General features: G+C 33.3%; 5 protein-coding genes across 14 annotated transcripts; all 5 read left to right on the forward strand.

The window, feature by feature from the left end:
* The first annotated feature begins 2,040 nt into the window (after positions 1-2,040).
* LOC141698137 (oxysterol-binding protein-related protein 2A) lies at positions 2,041-11,735 on the forward strand. Of its 10 annotated transcripts, none has more exons than XM_074502759.1 (11): positions 2,047-2,616; positions 3,997-4,359; positions 7,702-7,795; positions 7,910-8,343; positions 8,693-8,848; positions 9,251-9,418; positions 9,534-9,674; positions 9,828-10,049; positions 10,163-10,276; positions 10,657-10,847; positions 11,160-11,735. In XM_074502759.1, the coding sequence occupies exons 1-10, from the start codon at positions 2,263-2,265 to the stop codon at positions 10,822-10,824; spliced, it is 2,214 nt and encodes a 737-aa protein (XP_074358860.1). In that variant the 5' UTR covers positions 2,047-2,262; the 3' UTR covers positions 10,825-10,847; positions 11,160-11,735. The 10 variants fall into 10 exon arrangements, 7 of the variants coding, with proteins under 7 accessions (XP_074358864.1, XP_074358863.1, XP_074358862.1 ...); XM_074502760.1 differs by having other exon boundaries at positions 4,000-4,359; XM_074502765.1 differs by having other exon boundaries at positions 2,397-2,616; positions 4,089-4,359; positions 11,160-11,734.
* Positions 11,736-14,411: 2,676 nt separating this feature from the next.
* On the forward strand, positions 14,412-15,163 carry LOC141697848 (14 kDa proline-rich protein DC2.15-like). Its single transcript, XM_074502402.1, has one exon. It carries the CDS (start codon positions 14,484-14,486, stop codon positions 14,940-14,942), a length of 459 nt encoding a protein of 152 aa, XP_074358503.1. The 5' UTR covers positions 14,412-14,483; the 3' UTR covers positions 14,943-15,163.
* A 1,100-nt stretch (positions 15,164-16,263) lies between these two features.
* LOC141696726 (14 kDa proline-rich protein DC2.15-like) lies at positions 16,264-16,950 on the forward strand. Its single transcript, XM_074500849.1, has one exon. It carries the CDS (start codon positions 16,407-16,409, stop codon positions 16,815-16,817), a length of 411 nt encoding a protein of 136 aa, XP_074356950.1. The 5' UTR covers positions 16,264-16,406; the 3' UTR covers positions 16,818-16,950.
* A 3,049-nt stretch (positions 16,951-19,999) lies between these two features.
* Positions 20,000-21,250, forward strand: LOC141696590 (uncharacterized). Its single transcript, XM_074500715.1, has one exon. It carries the CDS (start codon positions 20,000-20,002, stop codon positions 21,248-21,250), a length of 1,251 nt encoding a protein of 416 aa, XP_074356816.1.
* A 2,637-nt stretch (positions 21,251-23,887) lies between these two features.
* LOC141696591 (uncharacterized) lies at positions 23,888-26,680 on the forward strand. The gene is made up of 5 exons (XM_074500716.1): positions 23,888-23,945; positions 24,250-24,306; positions 24,586-25,266; positions 25,600-25,819; positions 26,473-26,680. The coding sequence occupies exons 1-5, from the start codon at positions 23,888-23,890 to the stop codon at positions 26,678-26,680; spliced, it is 1,224 nt and encodes a 407-aa protein (XP_074356817.1).
* Positions 26,681-27,260: the final 580 nt, after the last annotated feature.

Genomic DNA, 27,260 nt, shown 5'->3' on the forward strand with positions numbered 1-27,260 from the left:
AGCACCTATCATTGTTGTGCCCTGCCATTTCATATTGAGTGCAGAAATAAGAGTTTCCATTTTTATGATTAGCTTTCTTAGAAGCATTAAATCCTTATTTCTAGAAATTGATATAGGAGCCATAATATTGAGGTTGAAATCTTTGAGATGAAGCAATATTTTCATAAAATCTTCTCCTGTCGGCAACGAAATCCAAATTATAAGATTGACTGATTGTTTGATAACAATCATTATGAGATCTCTTTTGAGCCACCATCCGAAATACTTGAGTTAAGTCAAGAAGGGGAACCATCATGAGAATGTTTGCCCTTACCATGACAAATTGATCATTCAATTTCATCAATAATTGTAACACTCTATGAGTCTGTTGCACTTGCTTCATTCTCCCAGATAATAGACATGTACACTTCTCACAAGTGCAAAGAGTCAAAGGACTTGCATAATCCATTTAATACCAAATAGTTTTAATTTGAGTATAAAACTCTAAAACACTTTGTTGACCTTATTTCATTTTAGATAGCTTTTTCTCCAAAGAGCATGTGTTACAGATGTATATCCAAAATAATTTTCGAGATTTAACAAGATAGACCTTGTAGTCTTCAGAAATAAGACACTGCGGGCAATATTCTCATCTAAATTGAACAACCAAGAGATTACTAAATCGTTACATCTCTCCCATAACTTGTAATCCAGAGAAGTCAAATAAGGTGTGTCAACTGTTCCATTAACAAATCCTATCTTATTTTTGGTTGACGAAGCGGGCAATATACTACGTTTTCAATCACTGAAACCTTCTCCATTGAACTTGACTGAAACTAACTGAGTTGTATTTGAATCAGAAGGATGTATGAAAAAGACGCTTGAAGGATCTTGTGTAACTCGAGTACTCATATTAACAATTAAATTTTAAAACTAATCAACAAATTCTATAAGAATGAGAACTACGCCTAAAACACTTAGAAATATGCAGATCCATACAATACTGACATATTTTGACAACATCACAAACTAATAAGCAAACACGAAGAAGGATTGAGGCAATAACACCTGAAATATGTGAATTGATGTTGTTCTGAAAGTTTCTGATCTCGATTTTGCGGAATTTCTGATTGAAGTTGCTCTGATACCATGTTAATTGACAGGCTAGACTTTACTCTAATATGAGCAATATCAATTGTAAAAGAAGAGATTCAAGAATGCCATTGAACTGGTAACTATAAGCTTTAATATTTACATGTTGTTGTTGAGAGATATAGAGAGAAAAGAGAGAGGGGGAGAGAGAGTGATGGAATTAACTAACTCCAATCCCAACTGATTCTGAAATTCATATACAATGTGTGCTAGATGTGCCTGTTGGAATAAAAATGATAGAATCAAAAGTGATTCTAATGGCTTGGCTGGCGTGGATGTGGTTCCGGATCAATATTGGCCGGATCAATATTGCCAATAGACTTTAATTTATTTAGGACTCGAATCGGGACTTGACATGATTTTTAAAAAAATATTCGAAATTTGACCCGAATTGTCACTTATCAGTATATAAGTTTTCGTAAATTTTTCGACATAACTATTTTAACGTATCAATATATGTCTTAAAATAACTCTTTTCATTTATACAAATTTCACTTATATGCACTTTATCTGGGATGTTAAATAAAATTTTTAGGTTATGTGACCTTCCCACGAAAGTTAGAATATAATTTCGTGCGAATATTTTCAAACCCAAAATTTCAGATAGGTATTTATACTGTACGTCATGAATACATTTTAACTTATCAAGTTTTGACACCTAACCTATGAACACACTAAAAAAACTGCCGTATGAAATTAAACAAGATACAACTAATGGAAATGAAAAATGAAAAATGAAAAATGAAAAATGAAAACTACCTTTTAATTTTCAATTTTTCGAACTATCACAAAATGTGAATATTCCTCGCACAAAACAACAAAGGGTCGTTGTAATATACTTGACCCCAACAACTTGCCAAAATCTATCTTCCCCACTATATATACATCTCTCTCCCAATCTCTCTCTCTCTCTCTCTCTCCCTCTCTCTCTCTCTCTCTCATTTTATCTTCTTTTTCCTCTCTTCTTAAGCAACTTCACAATGCCTGTTCTACTTCACATTCATACAAACAAACATACACACTTCTCTCTCCACATTTTCCTCATTTTCTCTCTCTAGGTTTTTCTATATACTCCCTTCAATTTAACTTATATATACATACTCATTTTACTTGATTTTAGGTCACACAACAATGCGTCCAAAGCAAATGCACCCTTTATGTTGCATAACACTCGAAACCTCCACGATCGGAGACCAATCACCGGACTTAAAACTCTCCGCCGCACCGGAACCCAACTCCGACGGATCTGACTCAGCTACTTGCTTCGCCGGAGTTTTATACAAATGGACTAATTATAGTAAAGGCTGGAGATCTCGCTGGTTCATTCTCCGTAACGGCATTATTTCTTACTCCAAACTTCATCGTCTCGATAATCGAGCTCAATTACCTACTAATAACGATGTACGCATCATCGGAGACGCTTCCTCCGGCCGCTTCTCCCGTCTTAACAGCTCCGAGAAAGTCCCCGGCATTGTCCATCTCAAGGTAACATATTCATAATTACGCGTTTATATATGTCTTCCGGTAAGTATGCTGCAACAGTCGTCCGTCCAAAAAAAATATAATGTGCATAAAAATGACTTAACCCTAATTAAAAATACATAACTAAACTACCACTTGAATCATGTATGTGCATAGAAGGGACTAATAGATATCAGAAATGTTCCCTAATAAAATATATGTAAACTATCACTTGAATGATGTAAAAGGCTACATTATATAATTGTGTAAACATAATTTCTAGATATCTGAGCTTGTGGACTTTATTATAACTATTAACCACTAGATTATGTTAACATCAATTGGGTAATGTATGTAAAAAGCATGTACTAATATAATGTTTAGTAGTATTATTGTGGTGAAATTGATGTTTATCTACAGTGGGTCACATCACCAGGTGAAAATGCAACCAAGAAAATATAATGCCCTAGCTATGTATATTGTATTAGGTTTTTGGTTTTGTTTTTTTTTTAAATTTTAGGTTTTGGTGGTGACATCATGATTTCTATTTTTTGTTAGTTAATTAACTATTGAAAAGCACTGTTTTTTCTACTTTGTTGAGACAATTTGTTTTTTTGTTTGCCTGTAAACTCCATTTTTCAATCTTGTTTCTAGCTGGTTCTATCTGTCACTGCAATGAACTGAGTGCTTCAGCATCTTTTTGTATATAATATTGTTTAGGCTATGTACAAGTTTAAAAATGTTGAAGGATAATATAAAGAATTGTGTACAGTGTTCATGATCAAATGGTAGATCTGCCTTTCTTATTTTGACTTATTTGTGTCTTGGGACTATGCATCTTGGGAAAACTGGAAATATTTATGTTTTTTGGCCTGATATTTTCTAGCATATTATTGAATTATTGAGGGTTTCTGTCAAAACACCAGATTATTAAACTCGAATTCTGGGTAATTGGAGATGGGAGAGTGGTTTGAGTGTGTACAGTTTTTCTTCTGTATTTTAGATTTTTTCTAGTTGAATGTTTGGATCAATTTGGGTAATTTGAAATAACTATATTTTGACATGAACAGTAAACTGTTTAAACTAGTTCTTTGTATATTGGATATTAATTTAGCTATTTAGTTAATGGTGTAATTTTGTTTTTTTTACCAAATCAGTAAACTATCTTATTTTCTGTTGAATTTATATATGGAGCTTTATGTTTATTATATTATTTTTAAATTACCGGTCACAATTTTTTTAATAGAGGGGTAATTTACTTGTTGGCTGTTGCTTGATTGTTTACTACACATTGATTTTGTTCTATTCTCTTGTTATTGTATGTAGTTGATTATGTTGGAATTTTGAGAATTATGTATGATATGCTGGCTTTTTTTTTGAGATATTTTTCTTCGATTTTCTTAGCAGATTTCTTCGTTTAGAGAGAGTAAGTCGGACAGTAGACGGTTTTACATATTTACGGCGACTAAGACCCTTCACCTGAGAACACATTCCAGGAAAGAAAGAGTGGATTGGATAAAAGCTTTGATTTCAACCAGAAGTCTCTTTTCACTCAGACCGTTAAATGATAATTTTTCTCTTATACGAGATAATATATCTATATCCACGGCAAGGCTTAAGAAACGCTTGCTTGAAGATGGGATCAGTGAGACAATCGTCAAGGACTGTGAGCAGATTATGCTCTCAGAATTTTCAGAGATAGAAGGACAAGTTAAAGTTCTTTGTGAAGAGCGTTCCAATTTGCTGGACACATTAAGGCAATTTGAGGTAAGTTCTATTTTTGAGCTACAAGTAATAGATAGGATTCTTGAAAGTTGCGGCAATGGGGTCTAGTTGTTAATGATTATAAGCTTAGCTTAATTGTCACTGATTCAGGTACCTGAATTCCCATATTTTCTGAAGCTCTAAATAATAAACAACCATTTCAGTTTAATTGAATTCCCATTTCAGTTTGATGAAATCCCTTTAAATTTGTTATTGGATGGAACTTCCACTTCAAAGTGGCATGTTACTCAAGTTAGGTATTGAATAAGTAGGTGTTTATATACAGCAAATTAATATGGTTTTTTCCATCCTCTATACTATTTCTTACCTTGTGATCAACATGCCCAACATTTGAGAACCTAACGAAATAGCATTGGACTTCATCATATATATCCCTATTGCGAAGTAGCAGAAAGTGTTAATTTGGGTGGGCCTGCACGTGCATGCTTTCTGTTGATCAGTGTTAGTGCCTATAGAAGCTTCCTGCAACTGGAACTGTAAATTTAACATAGTCCAACTACAAATTTAACAATTATAGTCGGATGTTCAAGGTTGAAGCTTGAGCTTAAAGTTTTGATGTGAACTCCTGGATATACTTCCCATGGTGGTAGTGTTGTGTTTAACATATTCTGGGTAACAAGTTACTTAAAAGACTAAACAAACAGGCTGTATGATGTGAGGAATTGAGGGAAACATATATAAGGACTAGTCTTTAGCAACTGATGAGTTTTATATGCATGTCAATTCCTAGTGATAAGAAAATTTGATCCAACAAGTTTATTCACCTCGATCTCTACATTACCTTTCAAACTTCTTCCGTCTTCATCATCACTTCTGTACTTATCATCATCAGTTACAGTTTTTGGCTTTGCATTTGCTTACCAGTTGACAACCTCATAGTTTTTCCTCCATTTTAGTCTCTGAGTGGTGTTTGCATCTACTGTCTCGTTACCAATGATTTATTCTGTGCTCAATTCCATAATCTGTGTTGATCTCATTTTCAACTTTTTTCTCAGGACCACTTTCAGTTTTACTGTCTTTTTCAATGCCTACATTATCTCATATTTACCCTTCATAAGCTGCTATACTTTATTCTGACATCCATTGATTCTTAATTTCTGTCTGAGATGTTATTAAGAGTAGGTACCATGCTGTATCGTCCATCGCTATCAGAATTTATGTTATTCTCCTAAGTTTACTACAAATCTTTAATGTCTTCTCTCTACATCTAGATAGGAGTATAGGACCATCTTCAGTACATCTGCATGATTCTGTATTCTTACACAATCAACAACTAGAGCCAGGGCCTAAAGTACAGCCCTATTTTATATTACTTCATTATCTGAATTTATCTTCTTCAACCTACTCCAACAAGTTATAATAACCAAGTTGATCAACATCCTAATCTCTACATACTTCTACTTAGGGGTGAGCATCGGCCGGTTTGGGCAGTTTGGAGGGTCCAAACCGAACCAAACCGAAATTAGCGGTTTCTCTAAAATCCAATCCGAAACCAAACCGTTATGTGAAAAAACCAAACCAAACCAATCCGTTTAAAACGGTTCGGTTCGGTTTGGTTTTGGTTTAAACCGTTTTTTCTATAAAACAAAGTTAGAAATTAAATTAAACTTGAAATTGTAAATAAGAATCAAAATTTTGTATCATATTATACAATTATATTTTCTATTATAATCATATTCAAAAAATATATATATAAAAATAATGACTTTGAAAAATAAAAAAAGGCAATAAGACGTACGAAAAAGATGCGACCAATTCTTATGCTTTTTTAGAATAAAAATAAAAATAGTGAAAATATAACACATACATGAATATTTATATCTTAGAATAAAATATATTATGATTAGTTCTTTTATATGTTTTAGTTTACACATATGTTGAACATAATAATTTTATTATTAATTGCACTTTACTAATACATTAAAATATTCGGTTCGGTTCGGTTATATCGGTCGGTTTGGAGGTAAAAACTGAAACCAAACCGAAAAAATTCGGTTTTTAAAATGTCAATCCGTAACCGAACCAAACCGTTAGTAAACCGTAAAATTCGGTTTGGTCGGTTTGGATTGGGCGGTTTCGGTCGGTTTGGGTAATTTATGCTCAGCCCTACAGTTCTACTTTACCTCCAACATATAAGGGATGAAGGATATTGCACATATTTATTATCAAAATGTATCTCTAAATATATTTTATTAGACCTTGTACACATTATTTTATAAGTACATATAATGATTAGCCGCATTGAGAAAATCTAACACAAATTTGGCACCACATAAGAATAAATTAATACTATCATATAAATATATCTTTTTAAAAATCTATATATATCATATTGCACAAAAACCATAAAATCCATAAATATTGCCTAAATTACCTAGAAATAGAAAGCGCAATCAGTCGATAAAACGAAAAATCAAATGTACATACCTTCTGAAACCTAATATTTTAGAGGATAAATATGATGTGTAGGGATGAATTTTGTTTTTCATTAGTGTATTCTACCGCACACTGTTGAGTTTCTTTTTGTTTAACCCTCTGATAACTCACCTTTAGCTTTGTCGGGTTGTGTGTGGGGTCGATCAGTTTTAGTAAAATGGAGTGGAAGAGAGTAATGAAATAAAGTAAATCAGATTACACGTGTGTTGTCTAAACTATAATATGATTTTTATGTGCTGATTATAGGTTACAAATAGCGATATATGTCTACTAGCTTCAGGTTCATTCAATGAGTAGACGAGTCTGCACTATTTAGTTAACTGTGTTAATTCTTTTGCAATTTTCCTCATTATACTAAATTTGTTGGAACCCTGTGGAAAATAAGAAGGTACCTGGTTAAACTGAAAAAGCAAAAAGTTCAATGTTTTTTGGGCCAATAGTTATTTGTGTATGGTTAAAGCGACTGAAACTAATTTAGCAAAAAAAAAGGAATTGAAACTCATTCAACAAAAAAAAGCGATTGAAGCTAGAATACAGTTATGACTTTTGGTGATATCTAGGTTAACTACAAGAAGTGACTCTGGATTTTAGTTGGCATGTAATCGTAAATAGCTTAGTGGTCATAAATAAAGCTACAAACAAGATTAGCTATTTATTTAGTACTCAGGTCTCTCTGGAAAATTTATTAGCTATATTTACTTAATATGCTGCAAACATTAGCTAAATTCACCTTGTTCTGTTCTGAAGTGCATATACCGCAGATGAATTTTCTGTACTTGTATTCACTTTGCATATACTGTTAAATGACTTTCTTGAATTGTTTTGAATGCTCGAAGATGGAATAACATCTTTTTAACATTGCTAAGCATCTGTCTTTTGCATGTCTAGGCGGCCAATTTTGAAGCTGAAACTTCTGGTGTTCAGGATGGTGAATATCACTTGTCAAAGCATGAATATGCTGTAGGGCGTGGGAAGTATAGTGGTATGTAATATATATCTAACTCCCTCTCTTAACATAGGCACACACACACACAAAAGAAGAAAATCTGTATAAGTTCTTACTTTTATGTTATAAGAATATGATTTCGGCATGCAGAATACAGCACCACTGAATCATCTGATGATGTCGAGAAACAAGAACTTGATGAAGATTCAGATGATGAGGAAACATACTTTTTTGACACTCGGGATAATTTTCTAGAATCAACCACTAGTTCTGGGTCTACTGATCAGACAGTGAACTGCGATAAACAAGTAAGTAAAATCAGTGGTGCAAAAAACATGAATGCCAAAACTGATACTAGCAACTCTGGATTTCATCACATCGAGAGGCGTAAGAAGCTACCAGAACCTGTTGAAAAGGAGAAAGGGGTCAGTCTTTGGTCTATGATCAAGGATATGGTGGGAAAAGATCTGACTCGTGTCTGTTTGCCAGTGTATTTTAATGAGCCAATATCTTCTCTCCAAAAATGCTTTGAGGAATTGGAGTATTCATACCTTTTAGATCAGGCATATGAGCATGGGAAAGAGGTACAGCCATTAATGTTGTTTCTTTCCTATACTTTTTTATTGTCCCGAAGTCAGAGAATTTGGTACTTTTAATTTCAATCACATACTACTGATATTACCCTTTCCTATCTTGTGGAAAGGTTATTGCTGCTATAAATACTTTTTTCTTAGACTTAGCGTTCATTCTCCTGATCAGTTGCTATCTTAAAAACGTTTAAACCTGATTCCACATTTGACATGTCTATTGTGAATTTTACTGTTTCAAATAGTTTTTTCCAGGTATCTTTTGCAACTAGTTCTCATAAATCTCTATTGTGAAGTCACTTTCCTCATTTTTACACACTTTAATCTGTTTGTATCATTTTTGTAGGGAAATAGCCTCCTCAGAATATTGAATGTTGCTGCTTTTGCGGTTTCTGGCTATGCATCATCTGATGGCCGGCATTGTAAACCCTTTAATCCTATGCTAGGGGAAACTTATGAAGCTGATTATCCTGAAAAGGGACTGCGATTCTTCTCTGAAAAGGTATGCACGTAGACAAGTAAAGCACCAAGACATCATCTTCGTCTCCCTTCATTTCTGTGAAGGATATAAAGTAATTCTGAAGGGTGATCAACGTATCACTGTTCTCTCACGTTGGACAACCTTATATGACATCACACTTTCTTGCTGAATAATTTGTGCTATTTATAATTTAAACTGTGTTTGGGAACTCAAAATATAATTAACTATGAAAAAAAGGCAGTCAGTATTAATTGTGTGTTTTAAGACAGGTCAGTGTATGGTAGCATGAACTTTAAAGTATAAAAAAATGTGGATGAGTTGAAGAAAAGCCATATTTGCGGCATGCAGATTCCTGATTTAGTGTTCTTTGTGCACTATTTTGTACTCTTGTTATAATGTATATGTTTTGATTTCTGGAAACAGGTGAGTCATCATCCAACCCTCATTGCCTGTCACTGTGAAGGTAAAGGGTGGAAATTTTGGGGTGACAGCAACCTTCGATCAAAATTCTGGGGAAGGTCGATTCAACTTGATCCTGTTGGAATACTTACATTAGAGTTTGATGATGGCGAGATATTTCAGTGGAGCAAGGTTTGGAGCGCGTAAATACATAAATAGTTTTAGTTCCGTGTGTGTGTGTCTAGTTTGTCTTATTCTCTTTCTGTAGTTGAAATAGTTTTGAAATTTGTATGCATGCCTTTCTCAGGTGACAACTTCCATTTATAATCTTATCCTTGGAAAATTATACTGTGACCACCATGGAACAATGCAAATTCGTGGTAATCGCCAGTATTCATGCAACCTCAAGTTCAAAGAGCAATCTATTCTTGATCGAAATCCTCGTCAGGTAAATAGGGACATGACTTGAGATGTGTAACTATTTGTGGGAAAATTTTATTTATAAGCCCACCTAAATCTGAGATTGGAACACTTGTATTTACTTACACCATTGTGTATCTTGATGCTGCTCCACTTTTACAAAATCGTAGTTAATGCACAGGTTCATGGTTTTGTTGAAGATGTCTATGGGAAAAAAGTTGCTTCACTCTGGGGGAAGTGGGATGAGAGCATGTATTATACCAAAGGAGATGGGAGTGCAAAGGCAAAAGATATTTCTGATGCATCTATGCTATGGAAGAGGAATGAAACGCCCCCTAATCTTACTCGGTACAACTTAACGTCATTCGCCATCACATTAAATGAATTAACACCAGGACTACAGGTAGAGATGACATAATGAACAATTATTTCATATGCATCTTCTCTTTCCTCTTATATAGATCTAATTGTCTTTTATAGCTTTGTCTGATCCCGGGTATTTGATCACGGATTAAGGAGATTCTCCCCCCTACGGATTCAAGACTTAGGCCAGATCAACGGCATCTAGAGAATGGTGAATATGACAAGGCAAATGCAGAGAAGCTAAGGTTGGAAACACGGCAGAGAATGGTATGTAAGTTAATATACTTGCTATATAATCCCTTCAATGTCTGTGACTCGATGTATTTTGCCTGTGTACTGTATGTGCCCTCTGAATTCCAGTAATCTGTCATTGTACACAAAGATCTGTGTACTGAAGAACCACGTCAAAATTTGCGAATAAATTTTTTAAGTGTAGCCATGTTTGGTTTATTTGCTTACCTTGTTCAGCGAGAAAAAACTACATACATTTGATGCACTATTATTATAGACAGAACTTATACGCAAGAAGAAGTTTACATTCTCTATATCACATGTGTATGTACGTGCGCACACATACATTTTCACTTCTTTTCCCCGAGTTTTCACTTTTCAGGGTTATTAACCATGATGATCTATTTCTGTTTCAGTCGAGGAAACTACAAGAAAATGGATGGAAGGCTAGATGGTTCAAAAAAGAAAGTGAGGATTCCTCCTTCTGCTATGCTGGTGGTTATTGGGAAGCACGAGAAACGAGAAAATGGATCGACTGCCCCAATATATTTGGCGAGTTCAGTGAAGCGGTGCTTAATTCTTAGAATTTTTTTCTTTTTTCAATGAGGTATGTAACTTTTTAGTTTCCTTAAACTAAATACAGTAGCTCCATTATTAAAAATTTCTCTTGCTATATACCCCGCCAACTAACATAAGGCAGCCTCCAATACTAGTCTGATTAATATTAGAGCTTATGAACTTATAAGAACTTGTTTGTGATCGCAATGATTTAACTTGAGATTGATTGAAAAATTATATTAAAACCAGAAAAGGACCTGCGTATTTTTTGCTATATATAGGAGTTTTATTAATTTTTTTTTGGTTCACTAGCATGTTTTAAGGATGTTCACTTACCCGCTTAATCTGCACATCGTGTCAGCTGATGCAGTAGAATAAGACCTCCAAGTAGAAATTCATTGTAGCCGGAACTCTGCACATAATCTAGTCCAATCATCTTGTTGTGTCGTGGGAGTAGTATGGCCTGAGATGGACCCTGAAGATATTTTACATCAGGATCAAGATTTTCGTGACAGTTATCTGCTGTGGTATCTTTATCTCTCTTCGTCTCATTATTTGTTATAGTTCATTAGACTTCTTTTAGCCTTTGGCTAATCATTTATCTAGATAATCTCTTGTATCTACTTCCGATAAATAATTGAGATATAATGCTTTCCGGAAAGAGAAAAAATGAGAAAGAAAGAGAACCGAGGTAAAGCTTTCTTTTGGCTTCACTCACACAAAGCAAATCATGATGGTCACTAGTCACTTGTCCTGGATTATGTTGTCATATTTGTAGAATGGTTGTTCACAAAATGTCACTACTTCGTCTTAATTTACAGAAGCTTGATTTTTAAGGACTTAAAAATGCAGTACAAACGTTGCTTAGATAGATAAGCTTCTTATGTATGTGAATGAAGACAAGCTTCATGTGCTCGTATATATCCGAACATGAATAGGATCATATATCTGAGAAACAAGACTAGATTTAACATGTTCATTCAAATTTTAAATGAAACATACTTGAATTTTGAAGTGTTACAAATCGAATCTGAATACTTTAAAGTTAGGTTAGTTTATAGCTAACTCCTGTCGTGTAGGCTGAAACTGGAATTACCCTTATTTATGCCCAGTTTTCCATTTATCTATATCGGAAGCAAAGATATGCTAGTATGCTAGTAATGCTACAATGATTCATGACATCTGAGATGTCATCTTTCTTTCCGGGTTGGTCGGAAAATAAGATTGTTTCGTAAGAGTCCAAATTCATAATCTGGCACGTCATTCTTGTCTTGCTAAGATCATATTTAACAAGCTCGTTATACATACTTTTACGTCAAAAAATAAAGAATATTACTCCCTCCGTCCTGATTTATCTGTCTTGTTTGATTTTTTACTGTCAAACTGATTTAATTTTTAACTGAAAATTTCATATAGTATATAATTGAAAATATGTATAAAAATTATATCACTAGAAAGTACATTTAATATACTTTAATATGCAATTTTCAAGTTTTTAAAATAATGAAATAATGAGTTTTTATTTACGGTTAAAGTTGAGTCAATTTGACCATAAAAAGTCAAAAAGGGAGTAATAAAATTAAAGTTTCGGAAGATTATCATTGACTCTTTCTAATCTTAAGAGTCTCTTATCTCACCTATCTATTAAAAGCCTACCACTTCTATCCTATTAAAGTTTTGTTTGGTCAGTTGGTTACGACCTTCCTAAAAAGGAATGTTAACACCTTCTAAAATAAAGTTTAAACAATTATAATTTTATTGAAATAAATAAATCAAATATCTAATATAACTACAAACTCTATAAATTGTCATCCAACTTATTATCTAATTGCACTCAACTTCTTTTTTACCTTTTTTGTAGGAAACCAAACACTTTCAAAATTAATGTTAGTTTTCAAATTGTAATATAACAATAATATAATTAACAAATCAAGAATAAATAAAAAATATATTTTTTTTAAAAATAATATTAACCTATCTATCTATCTATCTATATTATATTATTATAAGTCGTTTGGTCGGTTGGTTAACACCTTCCTAAAACATTTATTTTCACCTTCCAAAATAAAGTTAAAAAATTATAAAATATTTACCTCTTTCACAGGAAACCAACCACTTCCAAACTTAATTTTAATAAATCATATTCTAATATTAGAAAATAGTTCATATTTTTAATTCTTATTTTAAATCCGTCAGTATCACAATACATACAAAAAGTTAACTTCTTTAATTTCAATAATACATAATTATTATCTTTTATAATTTATTTTTATATAATAAATAATTACAAATATTATAATTAGCCCGTGCATCGCACGGGTTATAGACTAGTATTATTAAGTTATAAATCGAACATCCTGACTGTATCTCGTTTAAAATAGGGTCCGATGAATGTAACATGTACGCAAATCATAGTTAAACTAATATCGATATCACTTGTCATTTATTTTATAATATAAGTAATACAAGCACCTAGTTTCTCTATCCATTATGTATTGTATTTCTATTTAATAAAAGTTTTACGCAAATCATAGTCAAACCAATATCGATATCACTTGTCATTTATTTTATAATATAAGTAATACAAGCACCTAGTTTCTCTATCCATTATGTATTGTATTTCTATTTAATAAAAGTTTTTTTAATATTAAAATATTATTTAAATAGTAAATATAAAGAGTATTGTCAGAAATGAATATACTGTACATTATGTTGGTAATTTTCAATTTTTTATATTAAAATTTAGTTTTGGCCCTCTAACTTTCAATTCTCGGCAAATACGCTCGAAATTAGGCCAGCCGGAACGCCTATTTCACAAAATACTCGTAAAAATGACAATTTTGGCGTCTTAGTTAACTTAAGTTATTGTCGTAAATTTCCGTGATTCGCTACCTAAAATCAAAGTCCATCATCATATTTAGCCATAGAATGCATGTTTACACTTACAACTTACAAGTTAGCACAGCTTATCTTTATGCTAGGATCGGTCTTCTTTCTTTCTTTTGTTTTTGTTTTCTTCACTTCATCTTCAACCATATATTATGTGGCCAATATTCCTATTTGAATCTAATTATGAATGTTGAATGTGATTCATGGAGATGCATTGCAGACCTACTTTGACACGAATGGGTAGTTAGGCACAAACACAATACGTTTTCAAATAGTTAAGGCTCTCTTTGAGAGTGTGGTTGAAAATTGCTCTATGAGAAAAAGTACTAGTAAAAAAATACTATCAGGAAGGAAGATTAGATGACAGTTTGATAATTTTTTTTTTAATTATGCATATTTTGAGGTATAATATATAAAAATAATGTTTTTGAGAAGATTTAATGGTGAAACTGATAGCTACTTCTTACAAAAACTGAAAACAACTTTTTTGAAAAGTACGGGAACATATTTTTATTTACCGCAGCTTTCAGACTAAAATTGCTTTTCCAGACATAAATTTTTAAAATTTACCAAATACCTTTATGACAGATTAGCCGTTTGCAACAATAATACCGAACGGGACCTAAGTTTGGTCATGGGTGTATATGCATCAAGTGCATGGGGGCAACTTGTAGTTCATCTTGCCTTGCCTTTTGTAATCTATAAATACCTTTCCTGAGCTACAAACTTTCCATCCAACTTACAATTAACAAAATTCATATAATTTAGCCTGCATAAACTGTAAGTAACTTATGAGATGGCTTCCCAATCCAATGCTACAACAGCACTGCTTCTGTCCATTAACATTCTGTTCTTTTCTCTGGTAAGTTCATCCGAAATGAGCCCTAGTCCCGAACCCGAAGTAAGCCCTAGTCCTCCAGACCCCGAAATGAGCCCTAGTCCTCCTGAACCCGAAAGAAAACCATCTCCACCTCCGCGTTCCCCCAACGCAGGAAAATGTCCCAGAAATGCCTTGAAGTTAGGTGTCTGTGCTGATATCCTCCAGATAATTAAAGGCGTTGTTATTGGAGCTCCGCCGACACAGCCATGCTGCAGCCTCCTTAAAGGCCTTATCAACCTTGAAGCGGCTGTTTGCCTTTGCACTGCCATAAAAGCCAACATTTTGGGAATTATCAAGCTCAATGTTCCTGTTGATCTCAGCTTGGTTCTTAACAATTGTGGCAAACAAGTTCCGAATGGCTACGAATGTCGCTAACATTATTAATTTGACCTGCCTCATTCTTGGTCCTTTTTCTGGTGATATTTCTACATAGTTTCCATTAGTACTGCTCAAACTGTGTGATTTCTCCTTGCAATGTCAGTTGGAATCACAAAAATAATTTGTACTATGGGTATATATATGTGTTTGTTTTTAAGTTGGGTGGTGAAATTGTTAAAAATAAATGTAAACTAAATAACCTCGCTGGCTTTATTGCAGTTTTTTAGAACGGTAAATAGACGAGCAATTCGTTAACAAAATTCGAGTCCGATTTTAGGTCGAATTGACTCTATTCGTTTATTATTCGAACCCGAACTTAAACATGAAATTTGATCAGTTTGGGTCCAGGTTTACACTGGTACGACTTGAACTTGGCTGGTTTAGGTCGGGATCGGCGGGAATTTGGCTCGAATTCATTAAATTCGGTTCGGTTATTTAACTTGATATGAAATAATAAGTTTTACGATTATTAATATTTTGATTTAAAATATGTTTGATAAAATTTATATTTAAATTCATTATTTTCATATGATCATGGTTATTGAAATGATAAATTAAATCCCCCATTTAATTAATATAGGGGATTATTGCAGTTGGTTATTAGAGGTAAAAATTGTCATTTGTGTGCGTGTGAGACTTCAAATTATAAATTATCTTTGGTTGAGTACAAAACATGCAAATATATGGTAACTAATCAACTCGACTCAAATTTGGTTTGCTTTCGGATCGATTCAAAATGTTTGTGATTAATCTCGTGTTCGGATCGTATATATATTAGCAAACAGATCAAGAATATCATTTTCGTTCAACTTGAAAATTTGGCTCGACCCTAATTTTTTTTTTTTGAAAAATAAAATTTTTAGGGTGTATTTGGTATTACTGTTGCAAACAGCAACAGCAGCTTTTCGCGGAAAAGCAATTAAAAAATTGTCTGCTAAAATTTAAAATTTAAAAGCTGTTTTTCGGAAAATTGCTTTTGACCTAAAAACTGCTGTTAGTAAAAGTAAGTCCCCATGCTTCTAGAAAAAGCTACTTTCAGCTGTTTCAGGAAGTATATGCTGATTTCACCATAAAACCTACCCAAAAACATCATTATTTTTAATTTTTTATATCAAATCATATACGTATCAAACAAAAGCCATAATTTTTCCATACGAAGATGTCTAAAGTTTTATAAACTAGACTTATATATATCCACCGATATACTTCACGGGACGTCAATTATTGCATGAGAAAGGAACATGTCAAGTTGTACATGTATTATTCAGCCACATATACCATCCAAAAGCTTCACTAAATTTAATGTGCTTGACAGCCCAATTCTACAAACTTGTCACAGAAAACTCCCTATAAATTCATCAGTATTCTTAATCCTTTTCATCACAACATAAACACTTCTAAGACTCTGATTAGCTCTTGCTATCCAACACTATTTTTTTACTTGGCTTTTCATTTGGAGAGATGGGTTCCAAGAACAGTGCTTCAATAGCTCTCTTTTTCACCCTTAACATTCTCTTCTTTGCCATGGTCAGTTCCACTAAGAATTGCCCTGATCCTAAGCCTACTCCTAGCCCCAAGCCCAAGCCAACTCCCACTCCTTATCCATCAGCAGGAAAATGCCCTAAAGATGCCCTAAAATTAGGTGTTTGTGCTGATGTCCTCAATCTGGTTCACAATGTTGTGATTGGTTCTCCACCAACACTCCCATGCTGCAGCCTTCTTGAAGGCCTTGTTAACCTTGAGGCTGCGGTATGTCTTTGCACTGCCATTAAAGCCAACATTTTGGGGATCAAGCTCCATGTTCCTGTTGCCCTCAGCTTAGTTCTAAACAACTGTGGCAAGCAAGTCCCCAATGGCTTCGAATGCACCTAAAATTTCAAGCATTAGCTGAATTCTTATTATATATGCTTTGTGTTTTTTATTCTTTGTGTTTATGATTGTTGTAAAGTGTGCTATTTCTGATTTCAGTATTGTTGGTGTAACAAAGTATTTATCTTGGTCCTTCTTTTAGGGTGTTTCTTGTACTTATTATCCATAACTGATGAAGCTGTGTTCATTGCCATATCAGTTAGAATTCGACTGCTGGCGGTTGTATTTAATTAAATGCGACCGGTTTTGAGAACAATCGTACATATGTGAGTGATATTTAGTAAGTCAGTTGAATTTAGCGTACAAATATAACGATCCAATTCATTGGCGGGAAAATTTCCTTCAATTTTTGGCAAGGCTAAATTCAATCGTATATATCGGTCATCATTACTAAATTCGACCGTACAAAAAAATCAGTCGAATTTATTGTTAATTCAACCGTACTATTTCAACCAAATTTAAATTCGACCGCTAGCGGTTGTATTTAGCCGTGTCCGGTCAAACATTCAAGTTGACTGTAAATTCAACTGAATCTGGTCGAATTAAGCCCGGTTAAATTTATTCGGTAGTATATAGCTTGTTTTCTTGTAGTGTATTAGGGGTCTTAATATTTATAATTGTAAATAATTCTCTACTATTTTGAATTTCTTTTTTGTTAGCTGTGCGTTACTAATTATTTTAAGAATAAAAAGAATTTGGTAAAACTAATTAAGTTCATAGAGTCTTACAATTACGCTATTTATATAGGAAATCTAGATCAAGAAATGATCGTCATATCTTCCAAATTTGTGCCAGATCTATACACGAGCATGAATATTTTGTCCCTTCGAGAGAAAAATATTATGAAGCGTAAGTTTGAACTGCTATTTTATAAAATTTACAAAATTTTCACGGGGTTTTAAGCCTTATGCATGAAGATAGAGTACTAAAATAATTGAAAGAGCAAGGAAGGAATTGTAGGTATATATAGGGTGTGTTTGGGATTGCTGTTACAAACAGCAACAACAGTTTTTTGCTGAAAAACAGCTAAAAAACTGTTTGGTAAAATTTAAAAGCTGCTTTTCTGAAAAGTATTTTTGGCGTAAAAGCTACTGTTAGACAAAGTAAGTTCCCCCATACTTTTCCAAAAATCTGATTTTCAGCTTTTGCGGGAAGCAGATCTTGATTTCAACATCAAACCTCATCAAAAACATTATTTTTTAAATTTTTTACATCAAAACATATACATATTAAAAATATTACCAAATAGTCATTTGATTTTTCCCACAACACTTTTTCATCAACACTTTTTCTAACAACACAACAGTTTTTAACAACAATCCCAAACGGAGCCATAGTTCAACATACTAGGTAGGTGTGTTTACTCCCTGTGCTTCTTTATTTTGTCTTGGCTCTAACTTTCATTCTATCATATAAGTTGTTTGGTGCTACAAACTCATAACTTTTTTTCAACAAACCATTGTAAAAATCTAACTTTTGCCCTATTCTCATGCTTCTATCTATAATATAAAACCTGTTGTGCTTTGACTATGTAAAAGACCATTTTACCCATTCGTTTATCCCCGTATTTACGTCTGAATGCCAATTGACTGTGTTGACTTATACTACTAAAGAATCACAACCATTCTTTTTCTAACTTTAACATCCACATGTCCGAAATCAGACCACCCAACTTTATGACCTTCATATCCAAACTTTACTTTACCAAAACAACTTTCAATTCAAATTTTTCAATTCACGAGCGCAACTCAAAATTGAAGGTGTAAATTCCCCCTGTTATTCTCCTTTTTTTGCTTTGTTATTCTTTCTTACATGTTTATTATACACCCTTATTTTGCATCTGTGTAATTGATTTTGGTAGGCTTTCACTTGAAGCTTTGTACTGTTGTTCAATCTTAATGTAGGGCACATCTCATTATACAATTTGAAATTGTGAGTATTCTATTATCTGCCAAGTTTCTATGTAACAAGATTTTTTATTATGTTTTGTTATAGCTTATTCAGACTATATATCTAAGACTTCATGTTACTGTTTTATAATTTCTTAGTTATAAACAATGAACTCTGAAGTTTCAAATCCAACATCAGAAAAAAATTTGGTAAATAACAAAGTAAGATCTCCGCTAAGGTGCCATAATTTTTGTGAGTTTCTTCCTGGACAGTTATTATTACTACTAACATTTGTGAGTTTGGATATATATATATATTATACTAATGTTACCTCTTACCTTGGTAGAGATAATCAGCCTATAAAGAAGAGAAACAAAAGTGAAGAACGGGTACCTGTGCTGTTTGACATTTGTGAGTTAATTTACCAATGATTTTTGATTAATTGTACATGAACTTATACGTCATACAAATTATTTCATTCACTTTTTCATAGTTAATTATGATCAAGAACTGATGTTGGAGAAATTCAACACATCAAAGAGCAAGAGCAATGCAGACTCAGTCGAAGATAATATTAAAATATTCCGCCAGGTACCTTATTGTTGACTTTTTAAAACCAGCCATTCATTTCAATTAGATGCCCATTTCAATTTTTTAATTCAATCTTCTGCATGTTAATTTCTCAAAGAAGCAAAGGCTGCTTCCAGAGGCGGAAAGAATAGGGGGCTGGGGGGTCCATTGCCCCTCCAAACTTGCATAGTATCTTGTTTATAGTATGTATAAATTGCTTGTAATTTATTTTGGCCCACCCAATAAAAAAGTGAGTATCATATATTTTTGGACTTAAAAGTAATTGGGCCTTAAGAAAAAAAACACTCATCCCACATGTACCACATGTAGACAACTATTACTCTATCATTATAAAAAATTAAGTGGGAAAATAGAACATCACAAATAGAAAGTTAGAGAAAAATCAAAAAGTACAAGAAAATCAAGCAGCTCTCGGGTTTTGCCTCTCGGGAAAAATAATTTAACCCTCTCGGTACAACACTCATCAAACCCATCTTCAGAAGATGATCTTCTAGCTCTTCTCAATTATGAGTGGGTTAGTTATCCGAAACTTTAAAGTTTACGTTTTTACTTCATTGTTAATTATTTAATGTATAATGTAATTGCTTAATTAGAATTTATATTTGATGAATAATGTAATTGCTTAATCAAGTATGTGCTTGTTTCAATCATCTTTTTACTAAATTGAGTTAGTGTCTTTGTTTGGTTCAAATATATGTAGGTTAATGGATAAATATGTAATTAAGAGACCGAGAAATTCGGTTGATTCTACTCCAAATACAACTCCTATTGTCTCTATTCCTACTACTACGCAAAGTGTTAATGTGCCAAACAACTCTAATTCGGCGAGTGATACAAATGAAATTGTAAGTGACCAAGGAAAGCGTAAACCAATTGAAGAATATGATGTTGGAAATAAAGATAGAATCCTAAGAGAGTATATTTCTAAAGGTGTTTGTCAACCATTTCAACACCACTTTCCAACAACTCAATTTGGGAAATCAACGAGGGCCTTTAGAGATGAATGGTTCAAAATCAAATCTTATGATTGGTTGGAGTATAGTGTATCAAAAGATGCTGATGTATTTACAGAAAAAGGATTTAAAAATTGGAAGAAAGCAATAGAAAAATTCAATGATCATATTGGTGGAACTGGTAGCCCACATAATTATGTTCGGTTACAATTTGAAGCTTTTAAAAATCAAAGACAAAGTGTGTCTCATTTGCTATCATCTACAAGCCGTGAGAAAGAAGTGGCTTATCACATTCGTTTAAAGGCAACTTTGGATGTAAGTTCAATTTTATTAAGGCAAGGTTTACCTTTTCGTGGGCATGATGAGTCCTCATCCTCTACAAATAGAGGAAATTTTCTTGAGTTTATTGAATGGTACAACACAAGGAATAAAGGGATATCAAAAGTTGTTACTCAAAATGCTCCAGGAAATAATCAAATGACTTCTCCTTTGATTCAAAAGCAAATGGCCAATGTTTGTGCCATGGAGACTACACTTGCAATCTTAAATAATATTGGTGATAGTTTGTTCACTATTTTAGTTGATGAATCTCGTGATATCTCCGTGAAAAAGCAAATGGCGGTGGTTCTTAGATATGTAAACAAGTACGGAGAAGTTATTGAACGCTTTTTAGCAATGGTTCATGTAGCGGATACATCGTCAAAATATTTGAAAGATGCCATTGATGCCTTATTTGCCAAACATGGTTTATCTTTGTCAAGATTGAGAGGTCAAGGATATGATGGTGCTTCAAATATGCGAGGACAATTTTATGGATTAAATTCACTCATCTTGAAAGAAAATTTTTCCGCTTGGTATGCTCATTGTTTTGCACATCAACTTCAATTAGTAATTATTTCCGTTGCCAAAACAAACCGAGTTGTTAGTGATTTCTTTAGTCTTATTAGCTTGATTGTAAACATGAGTGGATCTTCTTGTAAACGGGTTGACCATCTTCGATAAAGTGAACATGATCGGATAATTGAACGTCTTGAGACCGGAGAAATTAGTAGTGGTAAAGGAAAAAATCAAGAAACGAGATTGGTAGGGCCATGTGACACTAGATGGGGATCTCACTATATAACTTTATTACGTTTGCACTCATTATGGCCTTCGGTAATAAAAGTGCTTGAAAACATATTTGATGATGGTAGTAATAGTGACACACGAGGTATGTCCAAAACCTTGTTAATTCGGATGGAGAGCTATGACTCTGTGTTTATTTTTCACTTGATGAAAAATATATTAGGATACACAAATGATTTGTCAATTTTGCTACAATAAAGAGATCAAAATATTGTGCAAGCTATGCATTTGATTAAGAATGTGAAGGAGCAATTAAAAGACTTTCGAGAGAGAAAATGGGAATTCTTTCTGAAAGAAGTTGAGACTTTTTATGTGGAAAATAATGTTGAGGTTGTCAATATAGAAGAAATCATAAAGGCACGCACCCGAATGAAGCGAGATGGACAAAGCGTTACTAATTATCATCATTATCGAGTTGAAGTATTTTGTGAGGTAATTCATTCAATTTTTATTTCATTTAATCAAGTCAATTATATTATTTCACTCTTTTTGTGACTTGAATATTTGTTATTCTTTCTTCTTGAACTAGGTTATCGATTTAATATCTCAAGAGTTGGAAAATCATTTTCCAGAAATTAGCACGGATTTACTCCTTTCCGTATCATGTCTTGATCCAAGGGATTCTTATTCTAATTTTGATGCTGAGAAGTTAGTGCATCTTGCTGAACTTTATCCTAAGTATTTCTCATGGACTGAGATTTTGATGTTTCAGACACAACTTGAGATGTACATCTATGACGTCAAAAAAGATGAAGAATTTTCCAACATCGAAAATTTAGGGAGTCTTGCAAAGAAGTTGATTGTAACCAGGAAAGCAAACACTTTTCCACTAGTGTACCGGTTAACTGAATTGGCATTGCTTCTACCTGTGGCCACAATATCAGTTGAAAGAGTTTTTTCAGGAATGTATATAGTGAAGACGGATTTGAGAAATCGAATGGGAGATGAGTGGATGAATGATAGTTTGGTAGTATATATCGAGAAGGAAAAGGAATTTTTTTATAAAATTGATAGTGAAGTAATATTACGTCATTTTCAAAACATGGCGTCCCGTAGGATTCAGTTGCCAAAAACAACTATCCTTAGAGATTAGTCATACTCCCTCCGTCCCAATTTATCTGTCATGTTTGACTTTTTGTGGTCAAATTGAACCAATTTTGACCAAAAATTTCATATAGTATATAATCAAAAAAATTTATAGAAGTTATATCATTAGAAAGTACATGTAATCTATTTTAATATGTATTTTTCTGTTTTTTAAAATAATAAAAAATTGATATTTAATTTACTGTCAAAGTTGGGTCAATTTGACCACAAAAAGTCAAACAAGACAGATAAATTGGGACGGAGGGAGTATTAGTTATGTATTAAATTAGATTAATGTATTATGAGATAATGATATATTTATTTTAATGTAAGTGATGCCCCCTCAATTATGAAATCCTGGTTCCGCCACTGGCTGCTTCCCCCGCTACATATCCGCCGCGATGCCATAATGTTTGTGAGTATACTGTTGTATACGTTTGAAGTTGTGTCTTATTTTGAACACCTCCTTCATGTAACACAATTTTTTTAAAGATGATCAGCCTGTAAAGAGAAGAAATATCAGCACAGTAACGGAACCTCTGTTGTTTAATGTTTGTGAGTTTATTTACCAGTTAAATTGAGTTATTGAATTTGAATATTACAATTGACCCATCCTAATGGAATAGTTTACTTTATAATAGTCAATTGTGATCAAGGGATGATGTTGTCAAAAAATCGGTCAACAAACACATATGGAACTCCTATTGCTGGGAAGACACCTTCTGGACGTGCTGGCACTCCTCTATGTACCCATGATGACACATGTTAACATTGACCATTGATTCACCATTCAGAAAGTCATGGAAGTTTCATTGTTTAATTTTTACTATGATGCAGCTCCTTCTAATGTGGATACTTTCTTAGAGGAGGCTACTGGTAGTTCTGCAGCTTCTCATTTCAACAAACCCCCATTACATAATAATGGAGCAAAAAGAAGAATGTCTATCACACCAACACCAAAAGGACCCCATACTGAAAGAAGTCCTTTATCAAATTTGACAAGTGTTTGTAAGTACTATGTACTGTACAGTTGATAGATTTTCATTATTGTGTTGGTAACAAGCATTTTTTGTAATTAATTCCTCAATTATAAACAATGAACTTTGATGCAGCTCCTTCTAATGTGGATACTTTCTTAGAGGAGGTTACTGGTAGTTCTGCAGCTTCTCATTTCAACAAACCACCATTACATAATCATGGAGCAAAAAGAAGAATGTCTATCACACCAACACCAAAAGGACCTCATATTGGAAGAAGTCCTTTATCAAAATTGACCAGTGTTTGTAAGTATTATGTACTGTACAGTTGATAGATTTTCATTATTGTGTTGGTAACAAGCATTTTTTGTAGTTAATTCCTCCACCGACATACGATCTCCTTTGAAGAAGAATGAAAATATTAAAAAAAAGCACCATTACCACTGCCAATATGAAGACACATTTTACAGAGCCTCTTAAATCTTCAACTGCCAATAGCTCCAACAAAGGTAAATTTTTTATTTCCGGCATAATACAACTCTAAATCCAATTAGTTTGGCCTGTGTTTAAAAACAATTGCTTCCCAATTGTTGCTAATATTTTCTTTCTGTGCCTAACATAATAAGATCGTACGCATAAACAACACGATTTGGAAAAACAGTTGGGCTATACGAGTAAAAGATTAAATTTTGAATTGGTTAATGACCCCGCAACCTGTGAATTTAATTTTGGCAGTATATGTATGAACTGACAGAAAATGCCATTGACACTTTGAAAATGGATAATCTTTGATGAAAATGTTTTTTGTTGTAGAGTACTCTACTATACGGGACACTGAAATTCCAGATGCTGATTGTTATTCAGATGACGGTATAATTTAGTTTCTAGGATTATTCTGTAGTCCATGTAATTGCTACCTTTTTTATGATTCTCAATTTTATTTCATATTGCTTAGAGAATGATGATAATGTTCAGTGGGAATATGATGCAAACAATACCGCATGAAATAGAGGTATATAACATTTTTGAGACAATTATTATTTCATTCATATTTGTCTGTTTAAATTCTTGTCATGTAATAAATTAATTGTGATCAACATATTCCATAATATAATATTGTAAATTTGTGTTGATAACCTTATTTTGCAGTGACATTGAAGTATGCGTCTTTAGGTCCTCCAAGTGTCAAGTGTTCTAAATGTGAAGCTTGGATGTGGAAGGAAGAACATGTTAACAAATATTGCAGTAAAGGTATTCCAGAATTTTCCATATATTATGGTAAGGGTGAAATTCAACTACCAAAGGAAAAACCTACTTTAAGCTACATGTGGCAGCTGTTCAATGATAAAAGAACAGAAGCACATTTTCAAGATTGCATTCGTATGTATAACAACTTATTTGCCTTTGCTTCATGTGGAGGTAGGATTGATCATTCTGTCAACTGTGGTGGGGCACCATATATTTACCGTCTAAACGGTCAAAATCACCACCTTTTTGGTTCACTTATCCCAGATGAAGGTCAACCTCCCAAATTTTGTCAACTCTACATTTATGGTACTGCCAATGAGACAAATAATCGTCTAAGATGGATCAATGTGCATGATGGGAAAACAATTAAAGCTGAAATTATTAAAGGATTAACGAAGATGTTGGATGACACTAATGAACTGATGCATGAATTTATGACTCAAAGAGATCGTTTTGAGCAAGACAAAGTCATTGAACTTGAAATTACTCTTAAGATATCACGTTCTGACAGCGGTCGAGAGAATCACATTGTACCAGCTGATGATCTTGCTGGAATAATGGTTGGTGACCTTGATGAAAATTGTAGTACTAGGGATATTGTTATTCATTCTCATCAACATGGCTTGCAACGAATATCCGACATTCATCCAAAATTAATAGCATTACAGTCCATTTTTGTTCCACCATGGTGATGATGGATTTCATGTCCAACTAAAGTACGGTCATTCTATCAAGAAAAAATCACGAAAGAGACAACTCATATCAATGAAATAATACTATTCATATAAGTCACAAGTTCGACTAAATGAAGGTATAATTTTTTAATTAATTATTTTATAGTATTTGTGTGGTTTAATTATTTTCATTTGAATATTTGGAAATTTAGTCGGGTAACCTAATTTTAATAATAAACAGGTAAGACTCCCCGTCTAGGTGGACGTCTTTACCAGCAATATGTTGTAGATGCTTTTTTAACAATTGAACAGGCGCGACTTTGGTGGTTTCGGGAACATCAAACCACTCTACGTAACGAGTTATATAGGAAAATAAGTGATTCTGTGAGGAGTGGAGAGGTAGATTCATGCAATGTTGGAAAAGGCATTAAACTTCCGGCTGGCTTTGTTGGGTCCAGACGGTACATGCAACAAAACTTTTAGGATGCACTTGCTGTTTGTCGATATATTGGTCATCCAGACATTTTTCTGACAATGACAACAAATCCTCTATGGGATGAAATAATTCAGATGATTAAGCTTACACCATTATGTGCCTGCGAATTCTCCTGATATCATTGCAATAATATTCAAATTAAAACTTGATCAATTATTGGATGATATTAGGAAAAATAATGTATTCAGAAAGTGCATTGGAGGTATTATCGTCATCCAAATTATACATTCTGCTAAATATCTTTCAAAGATAAAATGATTTAACTTCTTATTCTTGCTTCCAGTGATGTATGTGGTGGAATTTCATAAACGTGGCCTTCCACATGTCCACATGTTTATTTGGTTAGATGCTGATTCAAAGAGGAATCTAATAAAGAATGAAGACAGTTTTGTTTCAGCTGAAACTCCCGATCCGAACGAAGATAAAGCCGGACATGAAGCTGTTAAATCTTTCATGATTCATGGATCATGTGGACCTCAATTTCCCAAATCTCCATGTATGAAAGATTACCAATGTATACGTCATTTCCCTAAAAAGTGAGTTCTCCCAAAACACTTATGTAGAATTTTCTATTTTCATTTATATAAACGTACTTATAGTTTCTTATTTCCTACGTAGATATTCACCCAACACCACATTTGATGATTCTGGATTTCCTATTTATAGACGTCGTAAGACTGATGTCACAGTTAATGTTCGAAAAGAAGATCTGGATAATAAGTGGGTTGTTCCCTATAACCGCAATCTATTGGTTAAATACCAATGCCACATGAACGTGGAGATTTGTTGTCATGCGAGTAGCATTAAATACCTGTTTAAGTATTGATTGAAAGGACATGATAGAGTCACAGTGGAGATCAAAAGCCAGAAAAAGAGGGATGAACAATTGGACAGAAGTCTTCCGGTAGACGAAATAAATGGATATTTTGATGGTAGATATATATGTAATATATGTAATAAATCATTCATAATTTAATTAAAATATTATAATTAACACCCGCGCATCGGGCACACATACTAGTATATATATAGTTAGAACATGTAAATGCATCTATTACAAAATTGATGTGTTGAATAGAATTTACATACAAGAAAGAAATAGGGTTTTATCAATTGCAAAGTTGATATCGATATTAATATATTGTCAGTATTAGTCAATAATGACTACTAAAATTCGGTCAGATTATTACTATAAGTTATTCACTTTTTTCTGTCGTACTTGTCATTAATTGGATGAAGACATTTTTTTATGTGTACATGACACGTGGAATAGGGGCCTTAAAGGAGGAGACCCATCTCACAACATCGTGACCCATGTATTAAGCTGGACTGTCACATACGTTTAATTGATTTTATCAACACATCAATATTGATATGTCAATAACAACAACTAATTGTGATGGACA

Source organism: Apium graveolens, chromosome 11 (genome assembly GCF_009905375.1).
Source record: "Apium graveolens cultivar Ventura chromosome 11, ASM990537v1, whole genome shotgun sequence".
In the NCBI taxonomy this organism is placed as follows: Eukaryota; Viridiplantae; Streptophyta; class Magnoliopsida; order Apiales; family Apiaceae; genus Apium; species Apium graveolens.